This window comes from Azolla caroliniana, unplaced genomic scaffold, assembly GCF_043228905.1.
Source record: "Azolla caroliniana isolate FFs.n. ecotype wild unplaced genomic scaffold, voAzoCaro1.0.p SCAF_17, whole genome shotgun sequence".
Taxonomy (NCBI): domain Eukaryota; kingdom Viridiplantae; phylum Streptophyta; class Polypodiopsida; order Salviniales; family Salviniaceae; genus Azolla; species Azolla caroliniana.
Genome location: NW_028230452.1, coordinates 18,769,207 through 18,787,113, shown reverse-complemented (window position 1 = coordinate 18,787,113; position 17,907 = coordinate 18,769,207). Strand labels below are relative to the sequence as shown.

The 17,907-nt window shown below is 39.2% G+C and overlaps 1 protein-coding gene across 1 annotated transcript; it reads right to left on the bottom strand.

Annotated features, from left to right (window-relative positions):
- Positions 1 to 235: 235 nt before the first annotated feature.
- On the bottom strand, positions 236 to 2,823 carry LOC147853399 (peroxidase A2-like). Its single transcript, XM_087333409.1, has 4 exons — positions 2,500 to 2,823; positions 2,049 to 2,246; positions 1,008 to 1,173; positions 236 to 800 (listed from the first exon to the last, which is right to left on the bottom strand). Exons 1-4 carry the CDS (start codon positions 2,767 to 2,769, stop codon positions 388 to 390), a joined length of 1,047 nt encoding a protein of 348 aa, XP_087189535.1. The 5' UTR covers positions 2,770 to 2,823; the 3' UTR covers positions 236 to 387.
- Between the last annotated feature and the right edge of the window lie 15,084 nt (positions 2,824 to 17,907).

Genomic DNA, 17,907 nt, shown 5'->3' with positions numbered 1-17,907 from the left:
CAAATGCATAAGGACAATGGTGTACCGGTTGGTCTTGTTGTTCAAAAATTTAAGTTTGTGGATTATTCCTTGAGCATTGACTTTTGGTTTATGCTTGTTATTGCATACTTTTCATTTGAGATCATCCATACTTACACTTTGCTACAAAAACTAACTGTTGCAACATCAACATCAATAACTCTTCTATAATATAACAGGTGCAAACAAATAAGATTGCCCTTAAAAAGTCTAGTACTTACAAAGAAGTTGACCATTAAATTACATTTGTAACTCTCATTACAGTTCTTGTTTAATCCACTCAAATGCCAAAAAGTAGTTGTAATGAAAGTGGCCAAATTTTATTGTTGACATATTTATACAATTAAAGTATCTCATTGTTAATGAAAACTAGTTATTTATGAAATGACAATTGGCACGTACTTGACCGGAGGTTCCAGTTAGAGGGTTCAAGTTTCCCATGGCTATCATGGATTTAGGGAAGTTGGCAAAAAAATCTTGGTAGTTTCGAGCATAGTTTTGAACAATAGCAGATGTAGAGGCATCCGAGGAGAATAACTCTTGGTCAGAAGTGAGAAGGCCCTTGCCATAAATAAGATTGGTGAAATATTGGTTATCAAAGCGGATGGGAGTATTGACATCTAAGAAAAATGGTATATCATCACCACCAGATGGAGGGCAAACGCTCTTTAATAATTTCAAGTACGACACATTTATGGTAGGATCACTTGTGCTTGTATTGTTGAAGTTATAGAGACGACTTCGAAAAATGATACATCGTGATTTCCCAATAGTGTGAGCACCTAATACACAACTTGGGCACATAATTTAGTCATAATTTGCATGCACACATTCCAAACAAGTATGTGCAAACTTTGTAGAAATAACCCATTGACATGGCTTGCATGCCTATGATTTATTTCCTTCATTGTATTTGATTAAGCATTACATTGTCCCCTCTTTTGCATGGCTATAGGTTTACTTCCTTTAAATTTAATTTTAAGGCCCACCTGAAAGGGTGACCATATCTTCCTTTGATAGTCCTTGGGATTCGAACTTGGAGATCAATGTGGCCACATCATCAAATGGACTCGGAAGATTTTCATTTGCTTTGGCATAGCTTGCTGTAGTTGAGTCCCTTCTACCCAACAAAACCGGCCAATATGGCCCTCCACTCTACATTAACCGTCAACAAATGCACATAGAAATCAACCATCTCCTCTACAAAAAATTTACATAATACATACACTTTTGTGTGGTGTGATACATGTTTATCAATATTGACATAAGAACCATCGATGTAGTCGACAATTAGTCAATTTGTTAAATGGTCAATGTAATAGATGCTAGATATCTACATTTGAGGTTTAAAAGGGGGATATTGGGGGCTCCTTTCTGATGTTAATCTTATTTCATGTTAGTGGAGGTGTTGAAAACTTTGTTTGGATTGTAATTTGTAACAAATAAAGTGATAACCTTAGTTAATAATATATTTCCTATTGGAGATAGCTCAAGGTTGTATGGATTGCAACATTAAATATTACTAGGTGTATTGGCATGTTATTTCTACTTGTTCACAAATAGGTGGTCTAGTAAGGTTGAGTTGATTATAATGAATATAGTGTTCAAGGTCTAGTTATCCATAGAGATCGTTGAAATTAATTGACTAGATAACAACATCAAAGATAGGAATGATCTATGCTAATCATGGTTGCCAAAGGTTGGAATCTGGATCAAACAAAAAACAAGAATAAACATTTCTGACAACTAAGGACTTTAACCAGTTTACGATGATATATTTTCACGTGAAAAAATGTTTATAGTTCAAGGTACTCGATTGTGTATTTACTACATGATTGTTTTGCATCAATAGCTAAGTACCCATATGGTCTGCACACAAGGAACACCCGCACCATCCATCCTAAGGAATAAGTAGGGTGGCACATTTTCGAAATATGTGAGGTTGGACAATAAAAAAAGAGAGATAAATGAGAGGTAATTCACATGCAAGAAAAAGTTGCAATGTGTTTTTTTGGTGGGAGTGAATATACCAAGACAACAGCATCACGAGCAGCCAAGGCAAGGATGTCAGCGCATGAGACAAGGGCAGGGCATGCGGCCTCAACTTTGACTTTGATCATGTCCACTACATCGAAACCACGCAACGAGTTGTTATTGGGGAAGGCTGTCTTCTCCCCCTTGAAACCCGTCGTAGGAACATCATCCAACAAAACCGACCCATCACATCCCTATATCCAATGCAATAAGATATTAGGAGACATGGTATAGCCATTCATGTAGAATCCATTAGTATAATAGAGTCTTATTGTTTGATATAAAATCCATTAGTAAATTTGACTACAAACTATTATGGTCTTATTATTTGATATATGATTCATTAATATAATATTCAAAACTAATAGTCTTATTATTTGATATATGATTCATTAATATAATATTCAAAACTAATAGTCTTATTGTTGTTGTTGTTCTCATCATTACTTGGACAAAGCAATCATGGAAGAAGAGGCGTATGATGGAGGCAGCCATACGTGCTTCTCTTTGGACTGTTGCTGTCATGGAGGCACGTACCAAGAATGGAAGGCTTGGGCAAGATGCATCGTAATAGTGGGGTGTCAACATAGGAGTAAGTGATGGCGTTACAGAAGTAGATAAGCTTACTCCTCCGACTAATACTAGTATGGCACATAATGTCATGAAATCAAGGCCTCTCTTACAAGTGTATTTGTGAATTATCCTCATAGTAGTCATCTACTAATACAAAGTAATGATGGATTTTCACCTAGGATGTTTATTACTTAGAGTACTGGTATTTTGTCTCACATGAACTCCTTCCTTTTTATAACATGTTCACATGTTATGGTCACACATTACCAACCAATAGTGGAAGCAAGGGCCCATTCTCAACTCAACATTGTTCACCCTCAACTCTAATTATACTAATATGACAAAATAACAATGACATTTTTTGTTTTGTTTTTAAGAAAACCCTAATCCATACATGTATCATGTTGCTTTTTCATGACAATGATAGTCTTCGAAGACTCCACCACCGACACTTGGTTAATTTTGTACTAGCATTAAACATGTTAAGTTTTGTTTCTTTTCGAGTTAGTGCATGACAACTCCACTTCAAATATGTATATAAATATATAGATGGATATATATTCAAGAACATTTAATGCCCAAATTATATTATTGATGGACATGAACTCAATCACAACACATTACCAAAGAAGTTTTGACAAATTTCAAGATTCTTCAACCTTTTTGCCCCAAAATTCAACATTTACCATCCCTCATTATTTCCTTGCCAAATCTAGCTTACAGATTTTTCTAAATAGAAGCAAAAAAGCCCCGTTACATATTCTCAAACTTTCAAAAACTAGCTTCACATTTGTGGCATCAACAAGACAAAGAGGCTTGAAGGCCTACATCTTTCATCAATGTCACACATCCACAATAAACATTTTCATATGTCCAATTAAAATGAATAAACCCAAAAGCTAAGCATCTAGTTTATGTTTAAACTTTAAAGAAAACATGCAACAACCTTTTTGAACAATTAATATATATGTAAAGAATATGATAAACAAACTAGCTTCCCATCTCAAATTAGGGGTTTTGATGCATTTTCCCATCCTCAACCGTGGAATGGTCCACAAACAATCTACATAAAAAGAATAGTTGTTTGCCAGGCTATATCTCTTTGCTTGTTAACATTGCATAATGAAGTTAACCATAGTTTTAAGCCCATGGTTTGTAGAAGTGAAGTTGTAAAACCATATTTATAGGATAAACCATCAATATGCACTTGCTTGGATAAAATAATGAAAACTTAGATAAGATGAAACTATGGGGAGCTTTTGCAAACAAGTGAAATTGGCCCCAAGTTCCAAGGAATGATGCTCCATCACATTGGAACCCATGATTGCAACATTTGTTGTTTTGTTCATATTGTAAGACAAATATTGAAGTATGTAGGTGATTTAGTCCACTTGAAAGTGATTAATCTGTATATTGGTAAGATGTGTCATTCATGTTTACGTATACGTGAACAATCATATATGATATGGGATTGTGGAGAAACAAAAGGTTTGAAGTCATACATGTATTAAATACTAGAGAATTGTTCTAAGGTTTGTTTTGTGTAGTGTATTGTTTTATGTTACTTCATCAATACTCCCATACATAGTACATAACATTCTCGAATGCATTTGCAAACATTCTTTTCATATGTATGCAACGAATGTGTATGTTATGAAACCATACTTATGTTTTTTTACATTTTTTTACCTTAACTTTCTTACCTTAAAAAAAAGTTTTGCCTTATAATAATATTGAGCACAAAAGTATGGCATTTACCATACTTCAAGGGTGTTTACCATACTTGAATGATTGAAACATACTCGAATGCAAATGCATGTACGGTACATATGGTTCACACTATCCTCCCATACATAAAATTAGACAATAAATTGTTTTTATTGACATGAAATATTTTTGTTGTTGTTTTGTGCATTTGTTTTTAATATTAGATTTAGAGTTTTCACCCAGTATATGATGTTGATATCATGACTTATTCAAAAATATTGCAAAGGAAATTTTGCATAGTTAATCTCAATCGAGACTTCCATGATCATACATGATATTATCATGCTACTTACATGAAGATGGGATTAACAATCCAAACAATCAAATCATTCTATCACCTAACATCCAATATTATCTTTGCTTTGAATGTTATTCACTTAACTTCCAATTTCTATATGTTTCAAAAAGGTTTTTGGCGTGGCTTATGCATGGGAAATATATTTCCAGTTTGTTTCACTAGTGTTATTGGTGTTAGCAAGGATGCCCACCCTTATCAAATCTCTTTGGTTTATGCATTGATGAGTTGGAATAATTTGTTGACAACTTTGTAAAATAAGAAGTCATTGAAGTGTTTACCATTGGAATGTAACTATCATGCTTTTGTTATAAGAAAATGATGTGGTGTTTTTAGCAAATACATTAGATGTGCAAAAACTTATGAGTGCATTGGAAAACTTTTGAATGCGTAGTAAATTGTGTTGGATAACAGGTCCCTCCGGATGGGAAGAAGTGGATGAACCGAATCGGATGAAATAAATGGGTAATTCGGCTGAGGCCGAAACCAAAACCGAAACTGAAATCGTGAATCGATTATATAACCGATTCGGGAGACTATATTTGTAAATAGTCTGAATGTGCCCCATGTGGGCCATATCTATAAATAGCTAGAAAGTTGTATAAGTATAAATACAACTAGGGAAAACTATATGATGAGTTAAATCATTACTGTTGTATAGTTATACAGAAGGTAGTTGCCTTTGTAGCTGAGAGAGAGTGAGAGTTAGCGAGTAACTCTACAGCCGTCAGTCTGACGAAGGAGAGCTTAAGGTTGTTGCCTTGAAGCTTCTCATTGTACTCCTCCTTATAGTGATCTTTCTCGGGGTTTGTGGACCCCCATGGTTTTTCCCTTTCGGGTTTTCCACATTAAATATATGTGCCTCATTTCTACTTTTCTCATTTTCTGTTCTTTCTTGTCCATGCACTTCACCTAAACATACGTACAAGTTACCGGTTGTGGTCAGTTTCGATCCAAACAAATTGAGTGCCATTGTCTCTAAACAAAGGTAATCCATGTGAGAATCAAAATAAATATATATCATGCATTGGGTACAATACTAAACCACTTAAAACTATAGAAGTTTTAAAAACCTAGGGCCTGATGTTCCCTCTAGTTATAGATGGAATGAGGGTGCTAGTTACCACTTGGAAGTAGGGAAAGAGGTTTTCTATGGATTTGCGAGCATATATATTGGAGGAGAAATCAATATTATCATCGTCATTCCCTGATCTTGATTAATCTGCTTCCAAATTCTATACTTAGTTGCATAACAGTCCTATGTAAACCAAGTCCTCCCTCTTGCATAAAGTGTTGCTTATAGTTTATTACATCATAGATTACCTTTTGATTAGTAGTGTTATTACCATTGTAGTCATCCCCTCATCTTGCTTAACACGCTATCAAATTCTACATTTAGTTGCATAATACTTACCCTAGTGGTTAACCCTAATTCTTGGGTTCAAAGCCCAACTTTCCCCTCTGTATTACTTCATATATATTTTCTTAATTTACTAGATTCCATTATGGAATGTCCCTCTATGTTACTTCATATGTATTTTCTTAATTTACTAGATCCCATTATGGAATGTAGGGGTTGAATGCATGACCTCTAGGTCTCCACAAGACAATCTTACCGACTAAGTTATATCCATCTAGGCTCTTTCTCTTACTCACTAAGACACATCTACTATGTTGCATGAAAGTTTTCTAAATTTTTACATGGTATCAAAGTGAGGGCTATTCATAAAGATTGCCTCTTTGTTTCTTGTGTGTCACAATCCATTAGTGGAAGAATTAGTTCATATGTGTTGAAATGGTTGATGATTATATCTTAGTTTGACTAGATAAATTTAACATGGAAGAAGTCGATTTTCATTCATTGTAAAGAAAAGAGGAAGACAACAAGAGAAAAGAAGAATTGATTATCAACAATGAACACGTAAATGGAAGTTATCTCTCTAATGAGAAGTTTTTTCAATGTGAGAAGAAAATAATCATAGCAATAACAAGTTTTAGTTCAATCAGTCAAGCAAATATTTTTTTGAAGAGAAATCAAAGTTCAAGTTTCATTGTGGCCAATAAATGTCAAATTTCACTTTTGTGAAGGTATAATAAAACAAAAGCACCTAAATAAGAGATTAAAGCACAATACATGATAAAAATAGGTCTGTAAACTTTAGAAAAGGGAAGACAACATCTAAACCACGACGAAATAAGGCTTAGGCCACATTTTTGTGGTTCTTTTTGGGGGTTACAAGTGCTCCCCCCATCTTTGCCTTTGTATTTGTGTCTATCTCTCTTTGGAGGGGGAGCAGGATGCTTCTTGTGTGGAGTTAAGGACAGGGTTTCCAGGATTATTTCTTTTTCACTTTTTGTGGGTTAGGGTTGTTGGGAGGATATGATGTTCAACGTGAGCTTATTGGTCGTGAAGGCCAAAGCAGGCTATGCATTGAACACTACTCAAACATTGATCTATTTGTCCCTTACTACTTCCCTCACAATGATTCAACATGAGAGGAGCTCAATGTAAAGTACCCATACAAATGTTCTACAATCATCATCAACAGGATATACACAACCTCCATGAGATTTTCCTGGTTTCGAGAGTAAAGATTCACAACTTTCAAGTGTTCCCAAACTTGAACCATACGCAACCATTCTTCGGTACACAGGCCCTGAACAAGCTGACAATATATCAACTCAACACCAAAGCGAAGAGAAGATACGAAGATCTATTGTTTTAAAGAGAGGCTGCACTTTAGAGGGATTAATGATATTAGCAATAGCAACATACCTCCATGCATGGTACATTCATAATAAAATTTAGATTTGCCCACACTTGCCCATACTACATAGTTGATTTGGCTGATTTTATGGATCTCTACCCATCAATAACTTTCCTTGCATATAAATGTCTAAGTTACCTCGTGTACACTTGCAATGAAAACAATTTACAACTCTATTATTTTTATGGAAAATAATAATAATTATAAGCAATAAATAAATAAATAGTTATTAATCTTAGGAATACGGTTTCCTTCATGAGAAGGAAACTGTATCTGTATCGGTGGTGGGCTTATAAAGCCACCACCAATGATGTAATAGTTAGTGCGTAATAATATAACTGTTTTCTTCTCTCTCTCTCTCTCTCTCTCTCTCTTTAAAGAAGGTTCACCTTGGTATTAATGGAAAGATGCCAAAAGGCTACAACGAATTCAATATATTACAACCGTTATATCCACATCAACCAGAATGTCAAGTATCACAAGCCCTCATGGAAGTTGTTCCAAGACGGGGGGTGGAAAAAGCCATCTTGGTGGAGCATAGCTCCACTTTATTCTTTCTCCAAAAGAGATGAAAACCTAAGCGTTTTTCCAAATTTCTCGAAACTGTTGTTGTCTACGAATCACAACCTTAGGCTCACCAATTATTGCATCATATTGACACCTTAAAGTGTGTACGAGCATTAACCATACCTCTTTGACTAAGTCAACTGCATTCAATTTAACTTTCTGAAATACACATTTATATCTAGCCTTCCACAATACCCAAACGACTAGAGAAGATATCGTAGACCAGACCATATCCTCTTCCAAACAACGAACTGATGTAATATCCGAGATCTCCAATACATGTCTCCCATCGGAGAGGAGAAGGAACCCACCATACTCCTTTTCATAGTTTTGAATTTCCTTAGCCAATCTTCCCCATCTCACAAAACCCCATGTGTACACCTGCCTACCATAAATAGGATATAACATTCTCAACATTCTTTTCCAAACTGCTCTAGCAATAGGACATATCCATAAAACATGGTAAACCGATTCAATGGGAAAACCACAATTGTGACATTTTAAATCTTGACAATGTCCTCACATCCATGACTTCATAGGAATGGCATAATGTATCAACAACCATTTAAATAACACGACCTTTTTAGGAATTTGCATGGCCCATAACCATTTCCAATAAGCATTCAACCAAGACTCTGTTACATTACCAAGTCTCCAAAATTTACAAGCTGTTGGTGTAACAGTCACACCTCTCCTTAGCATTTCTCTACCCATTTTTACCGAATACTGAAAGAATGGGATTTTCTTACCTAACATTCCTTGTGCTGATCTGATTTCCCATTTCCACTCACCAGGATCCCACAAAAGGCGATTAATGGGCTTAGTCTCATAGACCCATAAATTAGAAAGATTGTTTACATCATTTGGATGTGGTTTCAATATCCATTTTTTATCTTTCTTCCATAATACATGAATAGACAACCTATTCCCTCAAGTTACAATTTCGTCTTCCACAAAGAGAGAATGCAATCGTCCACAAGACAAAACATCGAAGTACAAGCATTTGTGAGAGTTTTTATAACCCCTAACCCCCAATAATACATGTAGGGATGAAAACATACCATACCAAAACATACTAGTTTGAGAAGGTTGAAAGGAAGATCTTGTAAAGACTCTATCCATTTCTGAATACATAATATTCCCTCCCCAAATTGCCCTACAAACTTGGGTTTTGTTTTCCATCCCTGAAGAAGAAAAAGTCAGCCAATTCCCAACTGACTTAGCTTTACCTTTATCAAAGTTAGCCCAATTCAACCTAGTTCTCTTCCCTAACATTACCCCATCTTCTGATGTAAATAGTGGGTTCAATATGAGGGGTTGACGCAACCATTCCTCCTTACATGATGGTAGAGATTGGACTAAGTACTGTTTCAAGTCCCACCATGCCTTCATGATACCCCGCAAAAACTTATCCTGGCGAAAAATATCAATGGATTGGTTAAAATCTCTTAAAAACCACCATCTAATACTATCTTTCCAATTGCTACCGGTAGAAGGCACAACTTTAACCATTCTCTGCCTTAAGATTTTTTTCCAAGGCTCCCCACCGGGCAACAAACCTCTTATAATAAATTTCCCCACTAAAGCCTTACATTGTAAAAGAGGGTCAATCAAACCAAGACCACCTTCGTCCTTTGGAGTTGTAATAACTTTCCAAGATACCTTGGCTCTCACATAAAAACAATCTTTAGATCCCCAAAGAAAATTCCTAATAAGCCTTTGTACTTGCGACAAAGCGGAACGTGAGCACAATCAAGCCGATAAAATGTACCACATGGAGGCCAACAATACATGATTGGCAATGACAACCCTTCCTGCCAATGACAATTTAGAAGTATTCCAATATAACAATTTGTTCCTTATATCAAGCAACAAAGGAGCTACATGATCTTCCGGCGAAATATTAATACCTACCTGGCACCCCAAGTATCTTATAGGTTTCCCATGTGGAATCCATTGAAACCCTTCTTGTGGGCACCACAAAGGGTTTACTGTGTTACCTACCCAGAACCCCACCGATTTATTCCAATTAATAATAGTTCCAGAAGCATAGCAAAATGTATCGATAACATGTTGTACTCTAGAAAGATTGTCACTAGAACCTTGCAAATACAAGGCTGTATCATCAGCAAATTGACAATCCACAACTTGCTCCTCTAACCATGGCCATTGTAGCCCTTTTATATTCACAGTATTACTTGTAAGAAAACTATTAAACGCTTCTCCAATCATCAAATATAAAAAAGGAGCCAGCGGACATCCCTGTCTCACTGACCTCGAAATTACAAATGCTTGGCCTAACTCTCCATCAACTAATACCCTACTAGTAGCTGAGTTATAAAGAGCTGAGACAACCGTTAACCATTGATTAGGAAAACCCAACTTTTCCATGGTACCCCTAAAAAAAGACCAATCTACTCTGTCATAGGACTTTTCGAAATCCAACAATAAGATGACTAAATCGTCTTTCCTTTCTTGTGAAATTGCAACCGCTTCCCAAAATAAAAAAATGTTATCCAATATACTCCTATCTTGTAAAAATCCTGTTTGGGTGTTATGAATGATGTCCGATAAAAAAGGTTGCAATCTCATAGCCAATAACTTAGCATATATTTTGTAAATAGTATTCAATATAGTTATTGGTCGCCACTTCCTAATATCAGCCACTACCCCTTCCAGCTTAGGAATAAGATAAATCATGCCTTCAGTCCACTTACTAGGCATAAATCCAGTGTCAAATACCTCCTGAAATGCAGCAGTAATATTAATCCCAATAAGCTCCCAATAATTCCGGAAAAAATCAGCTGAGAATCCATCGGTACTAGGGCATACATGGGAGCCAATTGCATCCAAAGCAACCCTTACTTCAAAAACCGAAATTGGTTTAACCAAAACATTTATCATATTGAGAGAAACCCGTGCATGCATGGACTGCCACACAACTCTCTGTCTCTCCAATTGATCCAGTGTAAAACATTCAGCAGAAAATAGATTACTATAAAATTTCGTAGCAATATCCCTCATTTCTCTAGCATCCTCAGTAATGGATCCATCATCCCTATGTAGTTGTTTCATCCCAGCTAATATCTGTAATGATCCTCCTAATGCTATAAAGAAGTCATCATCATAGAATTTGTCTAATCGAGATATATTAGCACCTAATAACCGTCTATCTGATCTAGAGAATTGCAAACATTCAACATGTTTGCTAAAAGAGGGAGAGCACCAAGTATCTTGAAAACCATACTTAAAGCACAACCTCTCCCAAAAGCTCAATTCTAAACCATATAAAATAGCTTGGCTACCCCCACTTCTAGTGACTTTGTTTTGCGATAATCAATCTTGCATCAAGTTAGCCAACAATCCGAAGATGAGCGACAATATACGTCATGTGGACTTAAAACATCATTTTCTTCACTCATCAAATGTGGGTTGATTTTCTAACAAAACCTCTTCAACATTCTAAGCACATTATTTGATGTGTGCTCCCACTCATCAAATGTGGGTTGATTTTCTAACGAAACCTCTTCAACATTCTAAGCACATTATTTGTTGCAAGCAAGTTGGATTAATTGATGTAATCGAAGACAAAGATGAAAATCTACACTTCTAGAAATTTTTGCTTAGGGGGGAGTATGGAAAATAATAATAATTATAAGCAATAAATAAATAAATAAATATTTATTTATTAATCTTAGGAATACGGTTATGAGAAGGAAACCGTATCTATATCGGTGGTGGGCTTATAAAGCCACCACCGATGATGTAATAGTTAGTGCGTAATAATAGTACTTGTGGGCCGTATGGCCTAAGCAAGGAGTGCGAGCGTATAACCTTCGGTGGTTGGATAGTTAGGGTAAATAGTATGGTACCTAAAGAATAGTATAAAAGAGAGTAGTAGGGGAGGAGAGGAGAGAGAGAGAGAGAGAGAGAGAGAGAGAGAGAGAGAGAGAGAGAGAGAGAGAGAGAGAATTCAAATTTCAATTTATGTAAGAAAAGGTCTTTTGGCAAACATGTTTTGCTCTATATGAGCTCATCAGTGCTAAAGACCATATACAAAAATGTGAGAGGCTTATATAGGGGAAGATGCAAGAAGAGTGAAGGGGAGTGGTGGGGATGGATGAGAGGGGATTTGAATGTGTATAAAGGAGGATGTGGGAGTTAGGGAGGTAGTGAATGTAGAGAGGGATAGCTTAATGAGTTTGATGGTAAGGGATGATTTGGGGATCTATTATATTTAGTTCTAGTAGAATGATAGCAATAGTAAGTGTGATGTTTTAATGGGGATCTAATATATTTAGTTTTGACTAGATAAGAATAGAGTGCTTTGGACTTGGTCCAACATATGAAAGGCTTAGGAATGTTTTTTAGTTGGGGATCTAGGCTAAGGTCGGTGTGTAAGTCTTTTAAGAACGAGTGGATACCTAATTTAGGGGAGTTTTTAGAGTACCTAAGCTTGAATATGGTAGGTGTAAGGGAAGATTTGTTTTTATGCTTATGGATGAGGGTATTCTTAAGGGAGAAAGGATGTTTATTAAAGGTTTTAAGGATGAAATTTGGTGGGTAACCTCGGCTAATGAGTCTAAGGAAGAAACGTTTTTTCATTTCTAGGTACCCTATAGGTGTGCTTTCTCTAACTAGGTAGCGTTTTAATTCGACGTTCGAAATAAAATTTTGTTTGACGTGTATAGGATGGTCTAAGGAGAAGGGAAGATATTGATAGGAATTTAATGGTTTTTGGAAACAATTGAAAGAGAACTTAGAGTTCTCTAGATTGATCCAAATATCCAAGAAAGGGAGCCTAGTGGGGGATGTATGGATCGTAAGTTTAATAGAGTTATTGGTCATAAGGCTGTAGAAACTGAGGTAGTCTAAGAGTTGGGGTTTCGTACCTGTCCAAACCCCGAATGCATCACCTATGTACCGAGTAAAATAGAAGAGATGGGGTGTGGTTTGTGAGTTTTCTAGGTGTGATAAGAAAAGGCATGCATAGACAACTGAGAAGTTGCTACCCATGGCTGTTCCTTTGATTTGTTGGTATACTTGATTATCGAAGGTTAGATGGTGATACTCTAGGGTTAGAGCGCTAAGGGTATAGATAAGATTGGTCTTGGCTAAGGAAAAATGGGAAGAGATGATATGGCGAAGTGCTTCGAGTCCTAACTTAGGGGGGATGCTAGGATAAAGGGATTCTACATCAAAAGAGAAGATGAAACTGTTAGGAGGGGGGGTTAGTTGTTCTAGTTTTTGGATGAGTGAGTGTGAGTCTTTTAGGTATTGTTTTTGGAGTACTAGGATGGGTAATAGTTGAAAATGTAGCCATTTTGAGGTTTGCTCGAATATCGAGTTATTATAAGAACAGATGGGTCTAAAGCTAATGGGTGTTTTATGGAGTTTAGGGAGAAAGTAAATGTTAGATACTTGATATCCCTTTACGGGTTTATGGAGTATGTAATTAGCTTCGATAAAGGAAAGTGTCCCTAGATTTTTTTGCACTATACTATTTAGGCGATATAAGAGTTCTTCTAATGGAAAATGGGTTACTTTTCTATAGGTGGTGGTATCCGAGAGGTGGTTTATAGCTTTTTCATAATAGGTATCTTTGTCTAGAACACATACTCCCATGTTCTTATCAGCTGGAAGAACGATAATTTGGTTGTTTTTCCTAAGGCTCTTAAGGGCTGTGCGAAGGTGAAATGGTGTCCTAACGGGTTTGGGTTTATGTTGTTGGAGTTTAGACAAAAGGAGGGTTTCATGTTTTTTAATAATATTTTCAAGAGGGGGATATTGAGATGGTGGATTCCAGTTAGGATTTGGTAGTTTAAATGGATTAAGGGGGGGTGAGTCCATGTCTCTAAAGAAATGTTTTAAACGTAAAGATCTACTTAAACTAGCAAATTCTTTAATGATAGTATTAGTGGAAGGTAGAGAGGATGGTGGAATGTATTTGAGTCCTAAGCTTAGCAATTGTGTTTCATTATTTGTGAGGGGGTGTTTAGATAAATTGTGAATTTTACTTTCTATTCGAAGGGTAGCACTAAGTGGTTTCCAAAACTTTTTTCGTGGTCTATTACTATTGGATTTTTTATGGCGTGGGTGGAAGGGGAAAGATGTATTTGTATTACCTAGCCACATAAAAGTGTCTGGGGTGGAGGTGGTCCTATTAAGAAGATAAAATAGGCGTTTACAAGGATGCACGGCGTGTCTAAAGTGTTTGTTAACACGCTTAGCACGCCGTGCTAGTCGTTTTTTGGTCGGCTAGAAGGTGGGTTCCTATGGTGTGTGGTAGGGGGAGGATTAGTGGAGTGTGGTGTATTTCTATAATGTTTATGATTAGGATAGGAGGGAGGGGTGGTGTGGTGGGTGAAGGGGGTTTTTATATTAGAGAGGGGATAATAAGAAGGAGGTTTATTAAGATACGAGGGAGGGGTAGAGTATGAGTTAGAGGGGGGGGTTTCAACAAATGGGGTAAAAAAAAGTGGGGGGGGCGAATGAAAATTTGATAAAGGAGGGGGAGGGGTAGTATGTGAATTAGGGGCAAAATAGGGGGGGGGCATGAGTTAGATTATCGGGAAGTAATGCAAGGGCATGTATGAGATATGGAAATAATTGAGAGGGAGAGGGGAGGGGAGGAGGCATTTGTTTATAGAGGCTGCCTCCATATGAAGACAAAAGGGGATGTGATGAGGGAATAGAGAAATGGGAGTAATTAGGGTTCTGAAAACGTGAGAGGTGAGGCTGTTGTGAGCATGGATGAGGGGTTGGAAGGAGGGGCAGCGCGAATGTGTGTTGGCTGCCTTGCGCAGTCCCAAACAACGCACCATGTAGGGAGGGGGAAGGGTGGACGAGATGACTGTCCAACACAGTCCCATACTCGTTTACAATAGGGGGGGGGAACGATTGATGAAAGAGGCCGCGATCAACCACGACATGTTGCTGGTTATTGTGCAGTGGATCACGTTTCTGTGATGTCCAATTATTGTAGGGCGTACCATGTGTATGACGGAGAAGGGGCGGCGGCGACGATGGGAAGTTTTGTTGGCGGCTTTGATTCGTAACAGAGTGTTGAAATTGTTGTCTTGAAATGTTTGGCAGGTGCGGTTGACGATAGTATGGTGGATGGAGCTCGGGGACGGTGTTAGGAGCTGGAGGACTTATATGAGCGGGGAGATGACCGAGGCCTATCGTTGCGAAAGCTTGTGGTGAGCGAGAATGGTGTGGTTCATTATTGGCAAAGTTTGGGTTATGAAAAATAACTTGAGGCCCTCCATGGTTGGGACAAGGTTTAAATGCTTGTTTAACCTCATTAGTTGCGGTGTTGTAGGTGAAAAGGAGGTTAGATGCTCGATGACGAGGACGTTGCGCTTGTTTGGAGTTATTATTGGAGCGGTGGTTTGGGTTAGGGTGAGAGTTAGGAAAAGGGTTAGTGGTATTTTTGGAATTAGAGTTAGTGTTTGGGTTAGACTTAGGTTCTGGATTAGGGTTTAGGGTAAAGTTTAGATTCTTTTTGGGGTTGGGTGTGGGTGTGTGATTAGAATTTTTATTCAAGTTAATAGTATGGGGGACAGAATTTTTAGTGTTATTTATCTCGGCTTCTACGGGAGCAATGTACGAGGGACTGTCATAAAACATTTCATTATCATTTTCCTCTTCCCCTTCATACATTGTAATGTCTATATCTCTAATATTAGGGTTTTCATATCTATTTTGTGCTCTTGTTTTATCTCTAAGTTCCGTGGCCGTTCTCTTAAGTGTATCATCAATGTTGTAATTTAGTGCGAAATCGTCACACATTTTTAGGATTTCAGAGCCGAAATCTTGTAGTAACGTTGTCGCGTTGTTACGCATGTGCGTGGAGAACAAGGCGGGACCACTGGGGTCTTGGACCGAGGAATAGGTGAGGAAAAGAGAGAGAGAGAGAGAGAGATGCTCACTCACGTATAGACAAAGAAGCGCATGGGGACGCGTCACAACAACACAGGAGATGCGAGTTGAGAACATTAGAGTGTGTATGTAAATATAGGCATGTATTTGTATGTATGCAGACGACTCGAACTGTTACAGCCGACCAGGTCGGCGAGGTGGGTGCCGACACCTAATCACCCACGCACACAGGAGAGCAAGATGGAGATTCTACCGGAAGCACATGGGCGTTCCACGGAGCAAAATTAGCCTCTTGAGAGCCTGCGCAAAAGAAGGCTATGGAGAACGACAGAGAAGAGCTCGGTCCCAGTCCGACAGCACTTCGTTCCCTCTAGTGCGCGATATCTTCTCTCCCCCGTCTCCCTCTCTTTTATAGCTCAAGGAGGGAGGCCGTTTCACCCGTTTACATCACATTAATTCTCTATCCTTTCGGACAGAGATACTCCTCGATTTCCCTTATAGAATATTGCTACCTAGGATTTAACCTTTGTGCCTACCTATCTACTATACGACAAGGGACGTGCCCACGTGTAAGGGCCGGTTCACACACACTATACACGGTTTGCGCCTGGGGACGGTTTTCTTCACGACATCCGCCCCCACCTAACCGCGCATCCACTGGTATGCGCTAAAACTGGGTTCCTATGGGAGAAAACTGATCCTTGCTTTTATTCCTCGTTTACCGGTTCATCCTCCGCCTCGGGCTGCTCGTCGTTGGTGTCCATGCCCCCTAGCCCCGGCTCCCCGTCGTGCCATTTCTTGAACGCTTTGATCCTCTTCCCCGCTACTGGTATCGCCATTCTCGTACTGTCGAGCTCCGCGAGATGGTACGTCCCATTGCCGTTGGCGCCTATTACTACGTAAGGCCCGAACCACCTCCTCGCAAACTTCCGCGTGGCCCTGTGCTGATTGTCGAGGCTGCTGTCGTAGACTAGCACCCAATCGCCTTCCTCGATCTTCCTTGGCTTGAACCGGTGTGTTCAGTCGAACCGGGCTTTGTTCCTTATCCTCGCTACTCGAAGTTTCTCCGCGGCTCGCTCTACGTCCTCCGGCCTCCGCTCGAGCTGTCGAATCCGCGCCACCGACAATTCGTCCTGGCTCATCTCATCCCTCCAGTCCACCGTGGCCCACAAGGAGATCGTTCGCTCTGTTGGCATGATCGGCTTCTGTCCGAACATCAGCTCGGCCGGCATGAACCCGGTTACCGAACTGTGCGTAGTCCGGTCCGCCCACAAGGCATAAGGTAGCAGCCGTGGCCAGTCCCCGACTCGGCCTCCGCACGCCCGTACTAGCGCTTTGACAATTGGCCCATGTTCGCGCTCCACCTTCCCGTTCGCCTCTGGATTGTACGTTGTGGTGAGCGAAAGTTTGACTCCTAGCCAGTCGAACAGCTCTTCAGCCTCTTCAGCGTCCAACTCACCACGGTCAGCTACGATCTTCCCTACGCACCCGTATCGGCATACTACGTCCTCAATCAAAAACCGGCACACGTCTGCCGTCGTCTTGTTCTGCAAGGCTCAGCATTCAACCTGGTTCGTTAGATCTTCCCGAGCCAGCACCAGATACCGCATCTGTCCTACCCCCATTGGCATCGTCACCAAATCCACCATCCACTTGAAGTGGACGGTCAGAGGGTAGGTCAGGTGAAGCTCGTCCCGATGTCGGATCATGGAGTGCACCTGACAGCTTTCGCAAGTCGTCACGAACCGATGCACGTCCCGGTATAGTCCCGGCCACCAGTACTTCCCCTTTAGCTTTTCGAACGTGGCCCACGTTCCACGGTGTCCAGCCCACGGGCTATCGTGGTACGCCGCCAGCAAATCCTCCTGTTCCTCCTTCTTCGCCACCACTCGGAGCGGGATGCCGTTCCTCTTCTTCGGGTGCTTCCATATGTATCCGTCTCGGAGAAAGAATCGGTAGGCTTTCTTCCGAATCCGGTTGGCCTCGTCCATTGTCCATGCC